Source organism: Coturnix japonica, chromosome 6, assembly GCF_001577835.2.
Source record: "Coturnix japonica isolate 7356 chromosome 6, Coturnix japonica 2.1, whole genome shotgun sequence".
Classification (NCBI taxonomy): Eukaryota; Metazoa; Chordata; class Aves; order Galliformes; family Phasianidae; genus Coturnix; species Coturnix japonica.
In genome coordinates, this window is record NC_029521.1 from 27,346,130 (window position 1) to 27,365,123 (window position 18,994).

Sequence of the window (18,994 nt, forward strand, 5' to 3'; positions counted from 1 at the left end):
TGTGTTTTGTGGGGTGTGTGTGATGTGGGATTGTGAATATATGCCATGGTGGCAGCTCAGTGGTGATGCTGTTTAACCCCAGAGATGTTCAGAAGCCCAGTGCAGCTGTCAGTGCAGAAGAGATCTGCCACTCCAGAGCTGTATGCAAGCTTTTAGAAAGTATGTGTGCAAGTTGTTTTGATGCAGTGTTGAATATTTTTCTGTTTTCCTGTCCTAACAAATAATTCTTTCCCACCCCTACCCCTATGTTTTGCAGTATGAGATACTTTGATAGAGCAGCTTTATTTGTTGAAGCTTGTCTGAAGTATGGGGCATTTGAAGTCAATGATGATACAAATATCCTTTTTTCTGAAATCCTGTCTTTGCATCTGTGTTACTTATTTACAGTTTTGTGTGAGTCAGTGTTAGGTTAACCAGCCTGCACAGGAACAGAAGATTCTGCTTTTCTTTTCCAGGATGTGGGCTTGAAGGAAGTGTGAGAAAATAACTATAAAGGAATCATTTGCATAGATACATAAAACTTCCTGATGCTCTGTGAGGTCAGTGGCACTGGGAAACAAAGTTAGAAATAGAAGGACAGATGATAAAATGTTCTTTACAGAACTCAGAAGTTGTTACTTCAGACTATATGGTAGGGTCAGGGGTTTGACAATTAGTATTGACAACCATACTGCTACTGACTGAAATCCTGTGTGAAGGTTTCAGTTCTGGGAAGGTGAAAACAAGTGAAGGTCAGGATTCAGGGTGATCTGAAAAGGTATCTAAAGTGTTCTTCAGCCCTTCTGGTCTGCTTGTGAACTCTGAACATTTGCACTAACACTTTTATTTAGGTGTATACAGTAAACTGTAATGCACACTTGACTGCCATCATTGATGACTCAAAGCCACTTTCCCATTATGGGAAATGATGTCAGACACATCAGACTGGAGACCATGTGATCCACCAGTTTCTTTCACAAGTTCTGATGTGATATTACTCTATGTGCTTCTGCTTACCTGGAATTTATCTGTTTTATCTTATAGCACTTCATGTATTGCCTGATAAATGGTAATATGTATTTAATAGTAGATTTTAAATCAGCATTTTTTTTCTGTTTTTTTGGTTTAGAACATTCAGCAATAATGTTCAGCATTTTCAGCTTAGGGGAGAACTAACAAGTGAGTTTAGAAAATGGGTTCTGGTATTTTTATTTTGCTTTTCATGTGTGTCTTCCTTAATGCTTCGTTTACATAAACTGATCCATGCTGTCTATGCAGATTATGCCAGAGGCTTGAAGCTCCTGGGCTTTAGGCAAGGAGCTATTTTCTTTGCCTCAAAAGCTGGAGAAGCTGGTAAAGATTTATTGGTTGAGCTCAAACAGCCTAAAGGGGAAACGACAGAAGAGTAATAATTCTATGTTTACTGCTAAGAGGAGTTTTTCTGTCAAACTGGATTGATATTCCACTGTATGAAAATGCTTTTTCTCTTAATCACTGTAATAGCTCATGTGTGATTTGAGCAAATAACATCAAACATGTGAGGAGGCAAATTAAAGATGTCTTCATTTTCAAGAGAGAAGGAAAAAAGGCGATGATAAGATTATACATGAATATCTCCAACTTTGTCAACTACAGCAGAAATCACACTTAACAAAATGCTGAAAGTGTTCTGTACCTGTATAAGAGCCTACTCCATTTACTTCCAAAAATCAAATCTTTGTAGTTCTTCACCACTGTCGTGTTTATATGTATAAATGATTCAGTCTGTACTGTAAAAATATGAATTTATGTAAAGAAAAAAAAATACAGATCACAAAACACAAAGATTATTCCTGGAAAGTTATTCTCAAATCCAATTTTTCTCTTTAAAATTACTGTTCTTTTACATGAGTTCCCTTTATTGTCTTTTTCATACCAGGATGGAATGGAATCTTTAACAGATTTATTTATGAAAGCTTCCTAACATTCCAGAAACCCATGAGATGTCTTCTGTTTTGATTAATATAGTGTTTGGTGTTATTCTTAATTGAGCACTGCCTGCACACCTTAGGGACTAAATTCTGCCTTGTCTCAATTGTTTAATGGGATCAAAGGATGGGAAAATTATCCTACCTCAAAAAGTGGCAAGGTGGGCTCCTACAGAATGTTCAGAAGGATGCTGATCCTCTCTCCACAGTAAGGTATTGTAAGGTATTTCTACATGTCTGGAATTAAGACATGGAGAAAACATTGGGTGAAGCAAAAAATGTTGGGTTTCTTTTAGTACTTTATATGATAGCACACCTTGTGGTCCATATACTTAAGGATGCTACTGACAGCATCTCTTCATTTTTGTGCCAGTATTTCAGCAGGATCAAAACAGCTTCCCACAGTGTTTCAGTGTTGATGTGTTTGTTTTCATTATTGTTCCTCACATTACAAGTGTCTTTTCTATCTATTACTGTTTGACTGAAAGCATCCACTCTTCAGTTGCAAAATCTAAGGTTAGACTGCATTTGCAAATGGAAGACGATGGCATGCGAAAATAAGTCTTGGATTAACAGGTTACTTATTTAAAGGGAGTTGTTGGAGCTGATGAAGTTCAGTATGCAGTAGTCAGAAGAACTGTATCGTGTAAGAAGTTTCCCATCTGAATGTAATTCATGACTTTACTGCTTAACGTAATTGTGTCTTTGATTCTTCTTCTGCTTGAAGGTTTGTTAATGCACATCCCACCTTCCTTCTTATAGGAGCAGTAGCTTTGTTACCTCTCTTCAGCTCTGTAAACCTTTTAATTAAAATCCAGCATAGCATTTCTGAAAACACACGGAAAGTTTGAATTTCCCATAATGATGGTTCTTATACAAATTGAAGATGTTTCGTTGCTCTAAAAGTGAATGTTTTGTGTAGATAAGGTAATGTATCTTACATAGGTTCTCCCACATTTTATATACGTTACTAAAGATGTTCAGTGTCTTATGTATGATGCTTACATACTTACGTGGGAAAAATAGTATACAAAGAAATTTGCCTTAAGTATTAGCTGGTGCACAGTGAAGTTAAGCAAGATTAAATGTCATTATCAGTGGGCTAAATTCAGGCAGGCATTGGCTACAACAGCACTCCTGAGTTCTGCTTGATTTCAATAGCAGTAGTGTGGGAGGGGGACACCAGAGACTTAATATAAGCACACTCAGACTTCAGTGATTACACAGAATGGTTTATTGTTGGGTCTCTGGCAAAGGCCTTTTGATACTGAATGTTTCTATATAGTGTGAAGGTGCAGAATGCCATGTACTATTCCCTAATGAAACTTTTATGATGAAAATACAGCGTGGAATTGATCTAAAAGTTTCTTTAGATAGAAGTGCAATCTTAGTAATAAAAGAAAAAAATCTTTCTAAATCCGTGTGTCTGTATTTAATGCAGAAATGTCATCTGTTGCCATTGGATTGAATGCTGATGGTGTAATTGTTATTTTGCCTTCTGGACATGGAATGTTGCTCATGGCTGCTTTTAGAGGGGGAAGTGATCACCCTTCATTTGTATTAGGCGCAATTTCCCTACACTGCTGAGTATGGGAAGTGCTGGAATGCAGTATAGTTTGCTTAATGCGGCATATCAACTGTTTGATGCAGTGAAAGGAGGTACCTAACATTTCTGTACTGAGTCTGAAAGATCAGATGAGAAAGGTAACTAAGCTTGTCTTGATTGTGCTGAGGTCTTACCCTACATGTCACATGATCTGAGTGGTCAGAGATGTGGGTTCATGGTTGGACTTGTTGATCTGAGTGAACTTTCCAACCTTAATGATTCTATGAAGCTTAAAAACATGCTTCGTGGCTCTGATAATCCAAGCAGAATCATTTAGTGTGGAACCCAATTTCAGGTAATACTGTGACAGCTGTATTGCTCCCATTGATCCATTTATGACTTTCTGATAGCGTGTGAAAATAAGACTGCTCTTCACGTGTATGAGAGGATTTCTCTTGTGTTTACCCTGTGCCATTTTAACAGATACAGAGCTTTTAATAGAATATCTAATCGACCTTTTCAGCAGATTATTCTTGACTTTCCAGGAAGGTAAGATCTGAAATCGATTCTGGTTTTGATGCAGAATGGAAGATTGGAACACAGTGAAATTATTTATCAGTTTCAATGCTCCCAGCCTCCTCCAATAGAGAACTCTGACCTTTTCAGTGCCTTCTCTTGTTTTGCTGTCTCCTCAGCCCTTGTGAAGAAAAGAAGTTGTTATGAGTTGGGAAGAGACAACCACCAGGTGACCGTGCAGCTTAAATTCCTGTCGCCCCCAAAGTGTAAGTGTTAGTTCCACAGTCTGAGGACTTTCCACTGAGTTATCAGCACTGGTTTTTGCTGGTTTCTATGCTATACAACTTGCCAATAGGAGCTGCAGAAATATACTGCAGAAAAATGTGTCCCTTTCCCTACAGATTAGAAAGGAAGGCAGGCACAGATATTTTTTCAAACTGTAAAAAAAAAGAAGTGTTTTCCTTCTCCCTTCCCTTTAGAAAAGTAGTTCTTGAATGCTTATCAAGCCAAAGCCTTTTCTTTATGACAGTTTCTTCCAGCTCTGCTCTGCGGTTTACCTCAGCAATCTGCTTTCTTTTTCCACTCTCCCAACTTATGCCTGGTTTTGATTAAAACCAAGCTGAGATGCGTGGCAAGAAAAAGCAGCTTTCCAACACCAGGAGAACAGGAAGGCGATTTGTCAGCGATCACCCGGTCCGGAATGCGATATTTTCTGGTAGCAGCTTTTGCTCCCAGTAGGACTTTGCTAACATACAGCTTTTATATTATTATTGTATGCCACAACCGTCTCATCAAAAAGCCAAGAGACATTCTTTGAACTCAACTGAAATCATCTGTTTATCCTTTCTGACTGCTCTGCAGGCAAACTCCTCACCACAGAATTAGGGGCGAAGGGCGTTCTTCTCTTGGTGATTCCACCACGTTTTCATTTTCAATGAAGTTTTATATAAGTTTGTTTTTCTCCATAATTCTGCTGTTTTCTATTTTCTATTGTTATTATATTTACTCTCCCCTCTTAGCATTCAGAAGCTCTCACAATCCCTTCCCGTTCCCAACTTTACTTTTGCTTATCCTCCAACTCCTGTCCTCAGCTCAGGGTATAACCAAATCCCTGCTGAAAGCCACAAGAATGCGATATTTCATTGAAACCCTCCCAGAATTTCCCATACCGTCAGTTTCCAGTTCATACAGGAGAGGGCAGCAGAGCTATGGGAATGAGGACAGTCATGCATGCAGCGACTGAATGCGTTCCAAGGGGTGTGCTGCATTTTCCCACTAATTCTGTCCTCGAAGCAGGGCGGCCCTAAGGAACCAGCCAGGCAGGAGAAGCAGATTTCGGTGTGATTTATGAGTGGCTGCAGGCTGCTCGGGGAGGGAAGGAGGATATTGAGGACATCCAGGATTCTTACAGTACGATAAGAAGTTGGAGATGGGGTTAGGGGTTAGCACAGCCTAACCCTTGCTTGAAATCTGCTTTGGCTCGATGCGTAAATGCTTGAAAGTGCATAATAAGTACAGTTTCAAGCATTACCTTGCCTCAAATGCAGACAGTTAGATCTCTTACAGTTAGATGGCTGGCTGTAGCCCAGTCTAATTTGCTCTATTTCTGTCTTGAACAACTGTTTCTTAATCATTCATTATTTACAATAAAGGGGGGGGGTTTGCTTACTAGAATATACTGAGCACAGAAATCACAAGTGTTCAGGTGTTGAAAGCAGTGTTTCTGCACTGACCTGGAAGATCAGAGGATGCTTATGCCAATAACCTATGGTGAACTGCTGGCAGCCCTCCTGCGAGGCACCGTGGATCACAGAAGCTGATTCTGTGTGTGTGGGAGGAAGAAAGGAGCACAGAAAATTTACAACAGGAAAAGTTCTTTCTGACAGCTTTGAGATTTACATACCTCAGCACTGCTGCAATGGGCATTTCTGGTGCACAGCAAATAGCTGGCTGTGAGTTTCAGTGTGATTTGAGCATTTTTAAGTAAGCCAAAAGCATTGAAAGCACAACCAGCCAAAGTATCTATGTGTTTTAGATAACAGATATGCTTAATTAATTAATGAATATTGTTGTTTTTATAGCTTCCTAACTCTTGCACCCTGCTGTGTGTCTCCTGACTACATGGTGCCATCCTCTTTGGAGAGAACCCACCCAGAGCTGCCTCTCATCCAACCTGCAGACAGGTAACGATACTTCCAGCCCTACCTGAGACAGATCTGAATGCAGAGCAGTTCAGCAGGAATCCACCCCTACATGCTCAAATCAGCAGAGAAAGAGATTTATTCTTTTGTTAGAAGCATCTAATACTTGTTACTAGTGATGAGAGTCTGTGGTGTTTCTGAGAGCCAGCTCAGTGAAGGACATGGTTTCTTTGTACCAGGTGTGTATCCCCTTGGAGCTTTCAGTGGTTGGTGGCTATGGGGAAATCTGCACTTAACACAAAGCATCTTGTTTGCTAGATAGAATTCTTCAGCTAATAGTAGAAAGCTGTGAGAAAGCCCATGGTGAGTCCCACGTTGAAATTACTCTCCCAACCACTGGAACAGGTTGCTCAGCTTCTAAAGGCTGCTTTACCTCATCTTTCTGTGGTGGTGCTCACTTTGTACTTGTTTGCCCATGACCTTGAGGAGGCAGTGAGATGCTCTGAGCAATGAGTATTGCTGAATCTCTCACTTGCAAATCTAGTCTGAAGCCAGCTCAGACTGACAGAAGTTGCACCCCAGGAGAATAATAAATTGCTTGCATAAACAAAGATGATGTAAACTGGTGATGTCAGGGGAGCTCTTTCCTAAAGCTGTCCTGGGTTCACTGATTCAGTCTTTTCTTTGCTTTCATCTTATAAAAAGGTCTAAGAAATGAACTGCCTTCCCTCAGCCTAAGTTGTGATCCAGCAACAAAGCTGGGGTACAGGGCTGGGCTGCATCAGTTCAGTACCTACCCATATAACCTAGCATAATATGCAGAATACTGATAGTAATATCACAAAGGCCTCATTGTATATTAACTGCATATCTGTCTTTCAATGTAAATCGTTGACTTGATCAGAAAACAAAGAGAGCCATAATTGTTTTATTTCAAAACTTCAACAATTGCATTTGTTTGTGGAGAGATTTGATTACCCATGCAACCATTATGAAATATGTCTGTACTGACAAAGGTAGTTGCTGTTGAGCATAGCCCTTTTCATACAGATTTTTCCATAATAGTTGCCTTAAAGCCATTTGATCTGAAAGCCCTTAGCAATAATAATCAGTAATCTCTTTGGAGAACTTTGTAACTGTACTTATTTGACAGTCTAAAGCTTCTTAATCATTGAGAATGAACAGGAGTTGGACTTAATAGTTCTGGTGGATCCCTTCCAGTCTGGAAATTCTACCATTTCAGATATTGGCCAACAACCATAAAACCAAACCACTATTTGTGAGGCAGGACTATGGCAGGGACTGAGCATTGCATTGCTGCAAGAGTTGCCCTCATTTTATTTGTAGCACTTCATGCACCATGAATTAGAAACAACCTAATTTTGGTTTTAATCAGTTGCATTGCTGGCTGTTGACTCGTCTGTTCTTCAAGATACCAATTGATGACGTTACTCATGGCATTTAACCCATGTGACGCACAGTGCTGTTTGGTTCTTACTTATAAGAGTACCTGGTTTGCTCCTGGCAAATCTTTCCCAGTCTTTTCTTGTTATTGAGTCTTCTCAATGGCGACATGTTTTTACAGAGGACTGACTTGCACTGAAGGCTTGTTTCCCCCCAGATCTTTTCCTCCATTTCAGGTCTCAGCAGGGTTACATCCCAGCCAGCTCCTTCCTTAATGTCTGTGTGCAATTCAAAGGTTTTCTAGTCGGTGTCTCTGTGGCAGAGGGTTTTATGGCAGTAATTATCTCGGGATGAATATTTGGTTGGGTTGAAAGGCCTCAATTACGGGCCTTTTGATTTTGTGGTTTTCATAAAATTTCTGTGTGTGAATCATAGGCTGCTGTTTGATTTTGTTTTCCAAACTTCTCATTATTTAAAAAGTGGGAGCTTTGATCTGAATAAGATTGTTACAGGTTCTCTGTGGGATTCCAGTTCAGGATTCAGTAATAAAGTTGAGGGAAGAGTTAATTGCTTGGGCTCAATCCCACACCATTGTTCTGTCCCCTGACTCAATAACCAAAATCTTTAAGCTGAGATAGCTGATGGGAACAGTTGCATTCATACGAGGTGAATAATCTCCAAGAGAGCTTTTCACATCCGCTGTGGTGCATCTTCAGGATGTAACTGAGTGTAGCTTTACTGCAGCCAATTGAAACTGCTGAGGATTTGCCCAAAGATTCCTTGTGTACCATTCCCTCACTACATTCATTCATAGTAAGTTATTCAAAGGGAATGAAGTGAAAGGGGTTGTGGTGGAAGGGAAGGGAAAGGAAAATGGAAAGGGAAGGGAATTCATATTTGCTTTGAATCTTTGTAGAAAAGGGTTGGATTCTTTCCTGCAACTTTGGCAGTTTCTGATTCAGCTCTGGCAGTAATTATTCAATGTGAAGATGGATTCTGTCTGAGAGAGAGAAAAAAAATACACATAATTCCCAGGGAGTCTTGACAGGCAGTGCAATTAAACTGATCTCTGACATCTCTGGACAGTGGGAAACAATGGAAATGAAGTTCGTATTTGATATAAATTCTTAAGGGTCGCAGTGTTTCTGCATCTATCCCACATTTGCAGGAGCTCATCTTTTAGAAAGATACCTGATTTAGAGCCTTATTTAAAATCACAGCTTCTGCTATAAGTAAATAAATGCTGTATTTCCAGCTTGAATCAGCCTGGCTTCAGCTCCTCAGCATTCATCAGAGTGCAGCCAAGGGCATCTCTGTGTGTTGGATCCAACTGAGGGATGCTGGGCATTGGCCAGGTTTCATCCATGCAGGGCTGGACAGCTCTGGTCTGGAGGATCTTTACCACTCACCCCACTCCCAAACACCACTGGCTCCCTGCCCATGTACCATGGGCACAGTGGGGTGTGGAAGCCCCCTGCTGAAGCACTGCATTTCAGAAGATCATAGAATTGCCTGGGTTGAAAAGGACTATTATGATCGTCTAGTTTCAACCCCCCACCATATGCAGGGCCACCAACTACCAGACCAGGCTGCCCAGAACCACATCCATCCTTTTTTAATTCTCCCCACTTAGATGTGCCTTCAGGAAGGCATCATTTTACCCACATCAGCCTGAGCGCTGAGCTGAGATTTTCATTCCGATCGTTTTTTGGCTTCTGAAAGTCATTTCTTTACTTCATACAGCAGTGATTCTTTCAGTAAAGACTCTCATCAAACAGCCTTGTGTGATATCAGCTGTGTTATCTACCCAAAGCAGGAAAGTCTAGACTAGGCTACATTTAGAACACGTCCCATGCTGCTAATTGATAGAAAGTAATCCCTGTAGCCTGTCCTTAGCAGTACATTCTGATGGTCTTTTTAGACATAATGAATAATGTGACCTGTTATCTTTCTAATGGGTATCAGAGGTTAAAATGGAAGCTCAATTCAGGTTTCAATACAAGTTAATACCTCTTACATTATGTACTGGAAATAATTCGTAACTTCTGATCCACAAGCCTGTATTTCTGTTGAGAGATGTTTGTTGGATTTCATAGTCCAGGGAGAGTCTTCTCTTGTGTAACGCTCAGCTGGAGTGGGCAGGTCAGCAGATGAAAGCTGAAAAAAATATTTCATTTTGATAAGAAAAAGCAGTTTATTTGGACTGATTTGTTTGACTGTTTGTTTTTTTCATAGCAGTGCATCTGATTCTCTTATGACTGAGATGGTCTTGTTTAGGATTGCAGCTCAGTCAGGTGAAGATACCAAAACCAAATGGGTAGCCCGGCAGTCCATTGTTCCTGTGAGCACCTGACCACCATGTGAATACATGGCATGGAATTTTTGCTTGCTAATTGCATATTTATTTATCTGTATTTATTTATTTTGTATTTAACCACAGATAACATTTGGTTTTCTGAATGTAATGACTTTAGAGAAGTCCTGTTTTCTTGTTGTTCCCCTTTGTGGCCTCTTTCTCTCTCCCCCCATTTCCTTCAGCAGCTGGGATGGAGACTCAGGCTTAAACCCTATTACACCTTGAGTTGCTGACTCAGTAAATCAGAATAGACTTTGGCAACATCTGCTTGTGATCCCGTAACCAGATCAAGAGACTTTGAGCCAGTACTGGGATATGAAGTGAAGGTCGGGGGCACAAGGCATTAGCCAATACTATTCTCATCATCTCCAGAAGTTTTCTCTGAAGTGGTTTATCCATACTCCAAACTGCACCAAGCCAAAAAGGGAGTGCTAGCTTTAAGGCATACTTGGTATATATTTAATAAAAGAAAGCTTTCAAGAGAGGAATGTATGAGATAATGCAATCCAAGAGCAAGAGTAACTCATGCTTCAACAAGTAATAAGCATTTCAGTGTCTGTAGCTGATAGCCTGCCCCTACTTGTCCATGCTAATTATCTCCCGCTAGGAGAATGTTCAGCTCCTAGTGATCAAGAGATTCAGTGCTTAAATGAAAAACTCCTTAGCTGCCAGGTCGTACATTTCCAAATATATATGACTTAGTGAGTCAGCATGTAGACATGTCTATTGAGGCTGGGGAACAGTCTCCAGTTGGATAGCACAAGTGTGACAAAGAAGAAAAAAACAGACTAAGAACAAGACACGTATCAAACCTCAGAGCCAAACCATCATGATGTGTGATAATATCTTTGTCATTTGGCATCCTGAAGTAAAAAAAATGCCAAGGCAGATTTTGTAACCTACACCAGACAAGGCTTTTCTAAAGAAAGACGCACACATACTAAGAACATCGTAGGTTGATTGTCCAAGGGCAACAGCGTAAGGGGCTTGCTTCTCATGGTCTCCCACAGTATAATTTTCAATGCCTGTATCAAGTACATCTTCTAGTGCAGCTGAAAAGACGTTGCTTTTTGAGTCTCAGTTGACATCCAGGCATTATGCCGTGTGTAGCCATAAACTCCTCCATGCGGATTATACATCTTAACTGCTAAAAGCTTTTGTTAAGAGGGGAAAAGCATGTTCCTGAGCTAGTGGAAAGAACGGAGGTGAAAAACATTTCCTGCTTCTATAAAATACACGTTTGAAAATATAATATTTCATTACAATGGTCATTTGGAAGCTGCAGCTGGGTTTTTTGCAATCTGGTGTTGGAAACTCTTAGGGTGGAGACAGCACAGCCTCTGGAACAGCCTGCTTCTCTGACCTTATGAGGAATGGCTTTGGTACTGGCATGCTATGGCATTTGACTCTAGTTATTTGTAATCATGAGATAAATGTAAGAACAGTGGCCTTTGACACTCCTGTTTCTGTGAGAAGATGTGGCCCTCCACCATCTGTCTTTGGAGGCAGTGCTTTGTCACTGGACGGCTCCCTGTTTTGGGACAGGATTTATCCAACCTCTTCTGGTGGACCTATTCCATCTAATAGTAAGTATTTCTGGAAGGTAAAGCAAGTAGTTGGCTGGACCCTTGGTGAAGACAGCAGACAGGAATTCTTGCTTTGTAGTATTTCACAAGGGGTCTTACCTGGAGGGTGCTCTGCTGCTACCTGTTTGATGCGTCCATTGAGTATGGTGGGATAAAAGAGTAGCTGAGTTTTAGTGTAAGATGGAACTTCTGCAGTCTAGTCTGTGTCTAAATTCCAGGTGCTTTCCTAAGGACTTTGCCATTGCAGAGTGGGGATTTAAAGGCTGTAAACACACATTTCCCATGGGTTACCTGCTATGAGTTTCAGTCTTGGCCATGGACAACATCACTGTCTGATCTGCACTGGGAATAGCAGTGGACAGTTTTGAGGTGTTTTTCTCCCCTCCCATGCTGCAGTGGAATAACAAAGAACCAAAGCTGTGCTCAATGTGTGTTTTAACTTTAAATGTTGAAAACAGCTGAATAGCAGCAAAAGCACACTCTGCAGTAGCAGTATGTAGAGCCTTAAGTGGTTGGCATGCAGTCATCTGATGTTTCACTAGGGCTTCTCACACACTCCAACTTCAGCACTTGTTTAACTACTTGGCTGACCAAAGCCAAGAACTCTGAATACTGAATAATCAAGTCTCATGTTGGTACCTGTTTGTGTATATTATTGATGCTGAATATATTGAAGTAATCTGAGCTCTGTTGATGAATCCCTGGGGGTTGATTTCTCCCCTTCCTTCTCTTTCTTTCTTTTTTAGAATTTATCCTAATGGATTATATACAAATATCAGCATCTATTTGTTGGTGGAAATACAGGAGGTAGAAATTCAGAGTTTCTTTGCTTGTTGATACTGACCTCTTCTGTGGTCTTAGCAGTAGCACGAATGCAAAACGTGGCAGAAATATTAACGCCTACAAGTTGTTAGGCTTTATGGCCGTTGATTAAGAAATCTTTGTAATACAAAGGATTGCGATGTGGTGATATAGTTTGAAGACTTTTGTTGTTTACATGCTGACATTAAAATAATGAATTCATTTTCTAACCCGAAGAAAAACTGTCAAAAAAAGTCCAAATGTTTGCCAAAAAGTAATGTCTGTGTTTATGATGGATCTTATCTGTAAGGATTAAACAGGTTGGAAATGGAGACTGCTTGAAAAACTCCCTGCCATAGAAAATGTGGTCATAAATGTACAATTTTCATTATAAAGCACGTAAGGAATGAACAGCAGATTCTGAAGACGTATACTCAGGAATGGCCTCAACCTCTTACAGTGGGTGGGACTGTTCCCATGAATGGAGGCTGTGAGGCTGGATCCCCAGTAAATACTTGATTTAGTGGGATAATATTCTGAGTGCTTTGAAATGTGATTCAGGTTACTCTAAAACATACTTGTAATTCACCTGAAGTGTTTGCTGTTCCCAGGTTGTCTTTCTCTATCGGTTGTATTTGATACATAGCAGACAATAATGCTGTGTGGAACACAAGTATTTCTCACTCATTTTGAGCTCCTTCCGGTTAAATAACCACAATGATATTTAGGTGAAATTCAGAGCTATGCCAGAAACAATGATATGTAGATCTTATTTTTGTGTCTTGCATCTTTTCCAGGTTTTGAAACAGGTGTGTAGTGCCTGGTCATCCCCATGGAGCTCCTGCCTCCTTCTGGGCTATCACTGCACCTGCTCTAGTTTGGACAGCTTCATTCAGAATCTGCTGTTGCCTGTTCCATGTTGGACTCGTGGCTGCTGCATCAGCACAGACACGGGTGATTGGATCTTCCTTGCCTCCTTCGCTCCCACTTCTCCCAGGATTGTGCTGCCTAGTCCAGACCTTTGACTATTTTGTGCATAGGCAACTTCAGCAACAGAGATGGGTGATGAGTTGTGCAGCCTCATCATACAGAGCTAAAGGCAAAGGGGAGTCAGCCAAGCGTGTGCTCACAAGACTTTGGTGGTACTTCTTTAGACCCATCACTGTTGTATCTGTCAGTTGGAGTCAGCTCTCTTAGACCCTCCCAAAAGTTGCAGCATGTTTGTTAACGAGTGGATATATGCTCTAGAGAGACGTTTGTGCTATGCAATTCATCATTCACCGAGGACCTTGTTTCTGCAGGTACATCTCCTAAATGGTTCACTTGGCATCAGGAATAGTCTTGCTGAAGCATCTCATCAGTGCACATACATATTTATGGGTGGTAATAACATATTTTCATGAACTAGTTGCTGCTTGGCTTCCTAAAAATATGTTTAAGAAACTGCTTCTGTACCAATCCATGTTATGATAGTCAGCTCTTCACTTCTTCAAAACATATATTTAAATTTCCATCTAAAGCATATTGGCTCCACAGTGAGCTCCTTAAGGGTTGGCATTGCACTGTTAATGCCCAGCCAGCACTTCTGTATGTGTGCATGTGATGATTGTACTTGGGAATCAGATGGTGCTGCTTTTGATTGAACCTGAACTTTGTGTATTTCAAGCAGAATTCTCACTATGAGGGACAGGGGGAGGGTGCAGCATCAGGCCCTTTATCATAGAATTATAGAATGGCCTGGGTTGAAAAGGACCTCAAAGAACATCTAGTTTCAACCCCCTGCTATGTGCAGGGTCGCCAACCAGCAGACCAGGCTGCCCAGAGCCACATCCAGCCTGGCCTTGAATGCCTGCAGGGATGGGGCATCCACAGCCTCCTTGGGCAACTTGTTCCAGTGCACCACCACCTCTTTCCTACAGATACCTCCAAAGATTTATTTTATTTTGGCTGTAATGGTGAAAACAAATTCACAACTCATGTGGGTTAAAGATCTTGTCACACAAATTTAAGTACAAAGTGCATTTTACATTCAAGCTGTGAACCCTTGGAAATAGGAGCTTATAAGGACATTGCAGACAGAGAGTTTAGCATTGCAGCAGAGTCGATACCAGAATGGTTGGCTAAAATAATCTTGTTTTTAAGGTAACAATTTGGATCTGTTTTTACACAAAAATGTCTTGAAAATAGAGGGAAAGCATTTCTTAGGAAGACTCATAAATGTGCTTTCAAAATGCTATTAAGATTTAAGGCATAATGCAGAACTTATAAATCTACCCTGCATTCTTTCACTAGGAATGAGTGACAATTATGAAAACTAGGGATTATAAATCAAGAACCTAAATAAGGGTGTTGGTTTTTTTTGACATGTAAATATAGATTATACATTAGCTGAGCCCTGCCTTGCCGGCCTTGTGTTTCCACCAGGGGCAAACAAAGTGAGCATTATTCTCCTGAGCACCAGTTTTACATTGTAAAAGCCAGTTAGCAAAAATGTGGTGAAGCACTGCTGCTGGGGGAAGATTGTCGAGATTTGGGAGGGCGAACTTTCTGCTGTCTTGCTCGGTCCTGCTTTTTCATCTTCCCATTCATTCACCTGCTGTGTTGGACTGTGTGTTTTCATGGCTTTAACCATGCCAAGCTGCCCTTCAAAACAGTGAAGGAAATGCTGACAGCATTCCATTGCCCTACTGCAAATATATATAACCATTTGGCCTCATCCTAATTTGTTTTTCATGTTGTTTCCTGTCCCCACCCCATAATTCTTGGGTAAAATTTGGTGCAGCAATGCCCTCCAGCCCCCAGCCCCTATCTGCAGGCCAGGCTCATGGCAGCAGCAGTTTGCTCAGCCTTATCTGCCCGACTCTTCTATATTTGAACAAGGAGGGTTCTTGTTAGCTGAACTTTTATATAAAACATCACTTGCTTGGATGGCTGACTTGTAAAGAAAGGGCATCTATCACTTCTGTGCGGCATTTCAAAGAAGAAGGCATTTAATAACACGGTAAGACAAAGAAGGGAGTCTGTCTCAATGCACAACTGGCTGGCTAATGATTAACTAACTTCTCAGTACTCAATTGGTTTGTGGCAGAAAAAAACAGCACTGAGGCGATGCTCAGCATTGTGCTGAGGAGCTTGTTGCAGTGAAGAGGTACCAGAAATGCACAGCTATGATACTTTTAAGTGCTTATGTATTTAAATGCCTTGCTAGGCCAAGCTATAGGAAACCGCACACAGTACCTTTGCACGTGCTGTGGTTTATGAAAGCAGCAATGCTCAGCCTGCATCTTACCAAATAGTCATGATCCTGCAAATGGTTCAGCAAAGCCCCGTTGCCATTGGAACTGCTGCATGGCTCTGGCCTGCTTACATTTTGGCCTAAATTTCTTAAAAGGTGTTTGAACTTTGGTGAACCCAAAAAGCCTGCGCTGAGGACACGGGGCTGTGATTATTAAACACTTTTTCAATGTCTCTAACAGCTTTCACCCAAAGACCTCAGGACACTTGAATGCACTCATGATTAACTGCACTCTCTGCACTCTGTCCCAGTAGAAAACACCTGGGAAAGCCATGTCAGCTCTGAATATACTTTCCCAACATGAGGACACAGTGGAGTGGGACCTGGACCAAAATCTAGTTTAAAATACTTCACGCACCGAAGCGGTTCTGCTTTCCAGCTCTGCATTTTGAGTGGCCCTTTTCTTCACTGTGATTTAAATCGTTAAAACCACTTCCAAACTCCAGACAAAACACAGATACAGTGCAGCTCACTACCAAATTATACGCTGAGACGAAGTACGGGTGCATGATTTGAAGACATGGCTTGCCATGTTTTCCTTTCCTGTTGCAAGACTTTAGAGGAGGAGAAGAAGGAAAGAAACTTTCCTACTGCAACACACCGTGTAGAAAAATGTACTGAGCTCTACCCCAGTGTTAGGATGACAGCAATTAGGTAGATAGATGTCATCCATAGTCATAAAATCATAGAATGGCCTGGGTTGAAAAGGACCACAATGCTCATCTGTTTTCAACCCCCTCTGCTATGTGCAGGGTCCAACCAGCAGCCCAGGCTGCCCAGAGCCACATCCAGCCTGGTCTTGAATGCCTGCAGGGATGGGGCATCCACAGCCTCCTTGGGCAACCTGTGCCAGTGCGTCACCACCCTCTGAGTGAAGTATAGAGCTGGCGCTGGGCATAGTGCTCATGTTTGCTCTGGGGATGTTCTGCAGCACAAAGGAACATGGTTTGGTGGTGGCACTTGGTAGGTGAGGTTGATGGCTGGACTTTGATGATCTTGAAGGTCTTTTCCAACCAAAATGCTTCTATAGTTTTATGAGTCTATAAAGAGGCCCTTGCCAACCTCTTGAAAAAGAGCTGCATCAGTCACTCCACACCACAGGTGGTGTTTGTTTAGGTACTGATGGCTTTCTTTTCAAAACCTGCAGCTGGTTTTGCTGTCTATGGGACAGGATTTTGTTTGTTTGAGTATCTCTGAAAGCAACTGTCAGCGCTGATGCTTGGAAGTTTACTTCGTTCTTTCAGTATTTAGGACACAACTAAGCATAAAACCACAGAGCTGCACAGCCAGAGCTCTCTGCCAGCTCTCTTACGTGACTGGGATTTTACAGCGATATCACACCTAGGTGTGACTGACGATTCATAAAGACCCAGAAGTTAGAGGTGGAAAAGATTGTTAGGTCACCATCTCTATTTCCCTGCCAGGGTGGGATATGCTGCAGGTGTTTCTGCTCTGAGGCTCACAGAGGTGATGTGCCAGTGCTGTTTGTCATTAATTATCGTCCTTGAGATCTCAGGGCTATCTCCTGTGGTTCTGAGCACCGTCTTCCTACAGCGGTGAGAGTCCCATTGCTCAGTTCTTCCCAGACATCACCATTTGAAACATGATCTCCTGTGATCTCTTGTCCAGAAGACTGGAGGACAATAAAGCACATGGGTTAATTTGCTATATACACATGGCTGATGAGAGCTGGACAGCAAGCTGTACCCACCCTATGTGATATCTCAGCCTCTCTTTGCCTATTTATAAACCAGGGAACCTTTTGCAATAGGGAAGTTCATTCACAGTCAAGTGTTCTCTTCCCCTCCTTAGTAGCTGAGTGTTACACAGTCACTGGAATCTCTTATGTTTTCTGCAAAGGATGTTTGTTTCAGGCTATTCAGTACTAGCTAGATTTTACATTTTCTTTTTACTTGTAGAAGTAGGTACATTGCGTATATATGCATAAATATTTGTTTCTTATAATTGCAAGAATGAAATTCTTTTACTATTAATTCTTAATACATCTGACACAAAGAAACTAGAATGAAAGCAAATAGTATTTCCCTTCTTACTACAGTGTGAAATCCTGTTTGCTCTCTGACTGCACATCAAATGTTGACATTCACTAGCAGATATGCCACTTCCATGCCAGGGTTTCATTCTTGGAACATGAGATCAGGCTGATTCTGTGAAAATAAATATGAAAGAAAACACGCTCAGTGAAGTGCTCAGCTCATAAAGGCGCAGTGCTAAGAAATCTGGGCAGCCACCTCCACCCCCTCTGAGCTCGCTCAGCTCGTACTTCCCAAGATGTGCATTACAGTTGCATTTTTTGCAGGTAGCCAAAACAGCTCCATTTCTGTTTAGCTGTACAACTTCAGTGTCCAGTTCCCCCCAACCCAGTGCCATGTTTTGAACGAGCTCTTTTGTAGATACTGCAAGTATCAGTTCTGTGATTATTTTTCAGCTGCTTCTATTTCATAATATCTTGGCACTTCCTCAGTTTGCTTTGTTACAAACCTTGAGACTTGTGTTTTGGGAAAGTGTTTTTTTTCCTTCTCTTTGTCAGCTTCCTTAAGTTTCAGACATGACCCTACAATGAGACCCAGCACACTGTGAGCCTACTCTTTCTGCACAGTGGCACACGATTTCCTTGTCTCATATTTGGAAGGTCTGTCTATAGGACTTAGGTCATAGAATCCTTAGAGTTGGAAGAGAATTCTAAAGGTCATCTAGTCCAACCCCCCTGCATTGTACAGGGACAAGCACAGCTAGATCCAGTTACCCAGGACCCGATCCAGCCTCACTTTGGAAGTCTTCAAGGACAGAAGATCAACCACAGCTCTGGGCAACCTGTTCCTGTGCCTCACCACGCTCACTGTAAAAGAAGAAGCTACTGCACTAATACAAAACTCACAGCATTTCTTTTGGGCTGACAGTCTTGGCTATGGAGCACCACTTGGTTCTACTCAAGGAAAGCCATCACCAAATTCAGTCTTTGGCTGTAGGTGGGGACAGCAGCAGCCAATTTCATTCAGCCTTTGTTCTCACCTTTGAACACATCCAGTCTGACAAAACAGACCCATTTTCTACTGTCCCTTTCTCTTCCGTCCAGACCCTGCCCAAAGAAGTATAACAATATCAATACTGTCTGTGTTAGGCATATACGGATCTGCTCCATCCTTTCTCTGCGTATATAAAAAACTCAGACCTACCCTTCTCTGCAGACAATCCCTTCTTCGTTTGGTGATACTCTGAGCACTGTGTGAACTTGCTCCTTTCAGGATCAAGGCTGAAGAAAGACCAGATGAAAACAGGTAACTGTCTGAAGGAAGTAAAAGGAGAAATTCTCTTCCTTGGGATTGCATTTAAAGCTGAATAGGGAGTCCTGGGTTGAAAGGTTAGAAGTTATTTTTGTTTC

The 18,994-nt window shown here is 41.5% G+C and overlaps 1 protein-coding gene and 2 long non-coding RNA genes across 10 annotated transcripts in view; 2 read left to right on the forward strand and 1 right to left on the reverse strand.

Annotated features, from left to right (window-relative positions):
- Positions 1–2,783, forward strand: part of WDR11 (WD repeat domain 11) — a 29,717-nt gene extending 26,934 nt beyond the window's left edge. For all 4 annotated transcript variants that reach the window (XM_015867450.2, XM_015867451.2, XM_015867447.2 and 1 more), the window contains exons 28-29: positions 257–336; positions 1,231–2,783. In XM_015867450.2, the coding sequence (XP_015722936.1) occupies positions 257–336; positions 1,231–1,388 (238 nt within the window). In that variant the 3' untranslated portion in view covers positions 1,389–2,783. The remainder of the gene's footprint in view (positions 1–256; positions 337–1,230) is intronic.
- LOC107316198 overlaps positions 2,246–18,994 on the reverse strand; it is a 163,365-nt gene continuing 146,616 nt past the window's right edge. For 3 of the 5 annotated variants that reach the window (XR_004307727.1, XR_001556221.2, XR_004307726.1), the window contains 5 exons: positions 18,789–18,865; positions 18,625–18,691; positions 17,646–17,759; positions 9,571–9,710; positions 2,246–8,553 (listed from right to left, as the gene is read on the reverse strand). This is a non-coding gene — a long non-coding RNA (uncharacterized LOC107316198). Of the gene's footprint in view, positions 8,554–9,563; positions 9,711–16,393; positions 17,225–17,645; positions 17,760–18,624; positions 18,692–18,788; positions 18,866–18,994 lie in introns of those variants that run through there. The other 2 variants (XR_004307728.1, XR_004307729.1) reach the window with 2 other exon arrangements.
- LOC116653600 lies at positions 8,257–16,084 on the forward strand. The gene is made up of 2 exons (XR_004307730.1): positions 8,257–8,366; positions 13,094–16,084. It is a non-coding gene; the product is annotated as an uncharacterized LOC116653600 (long non-coding RNA).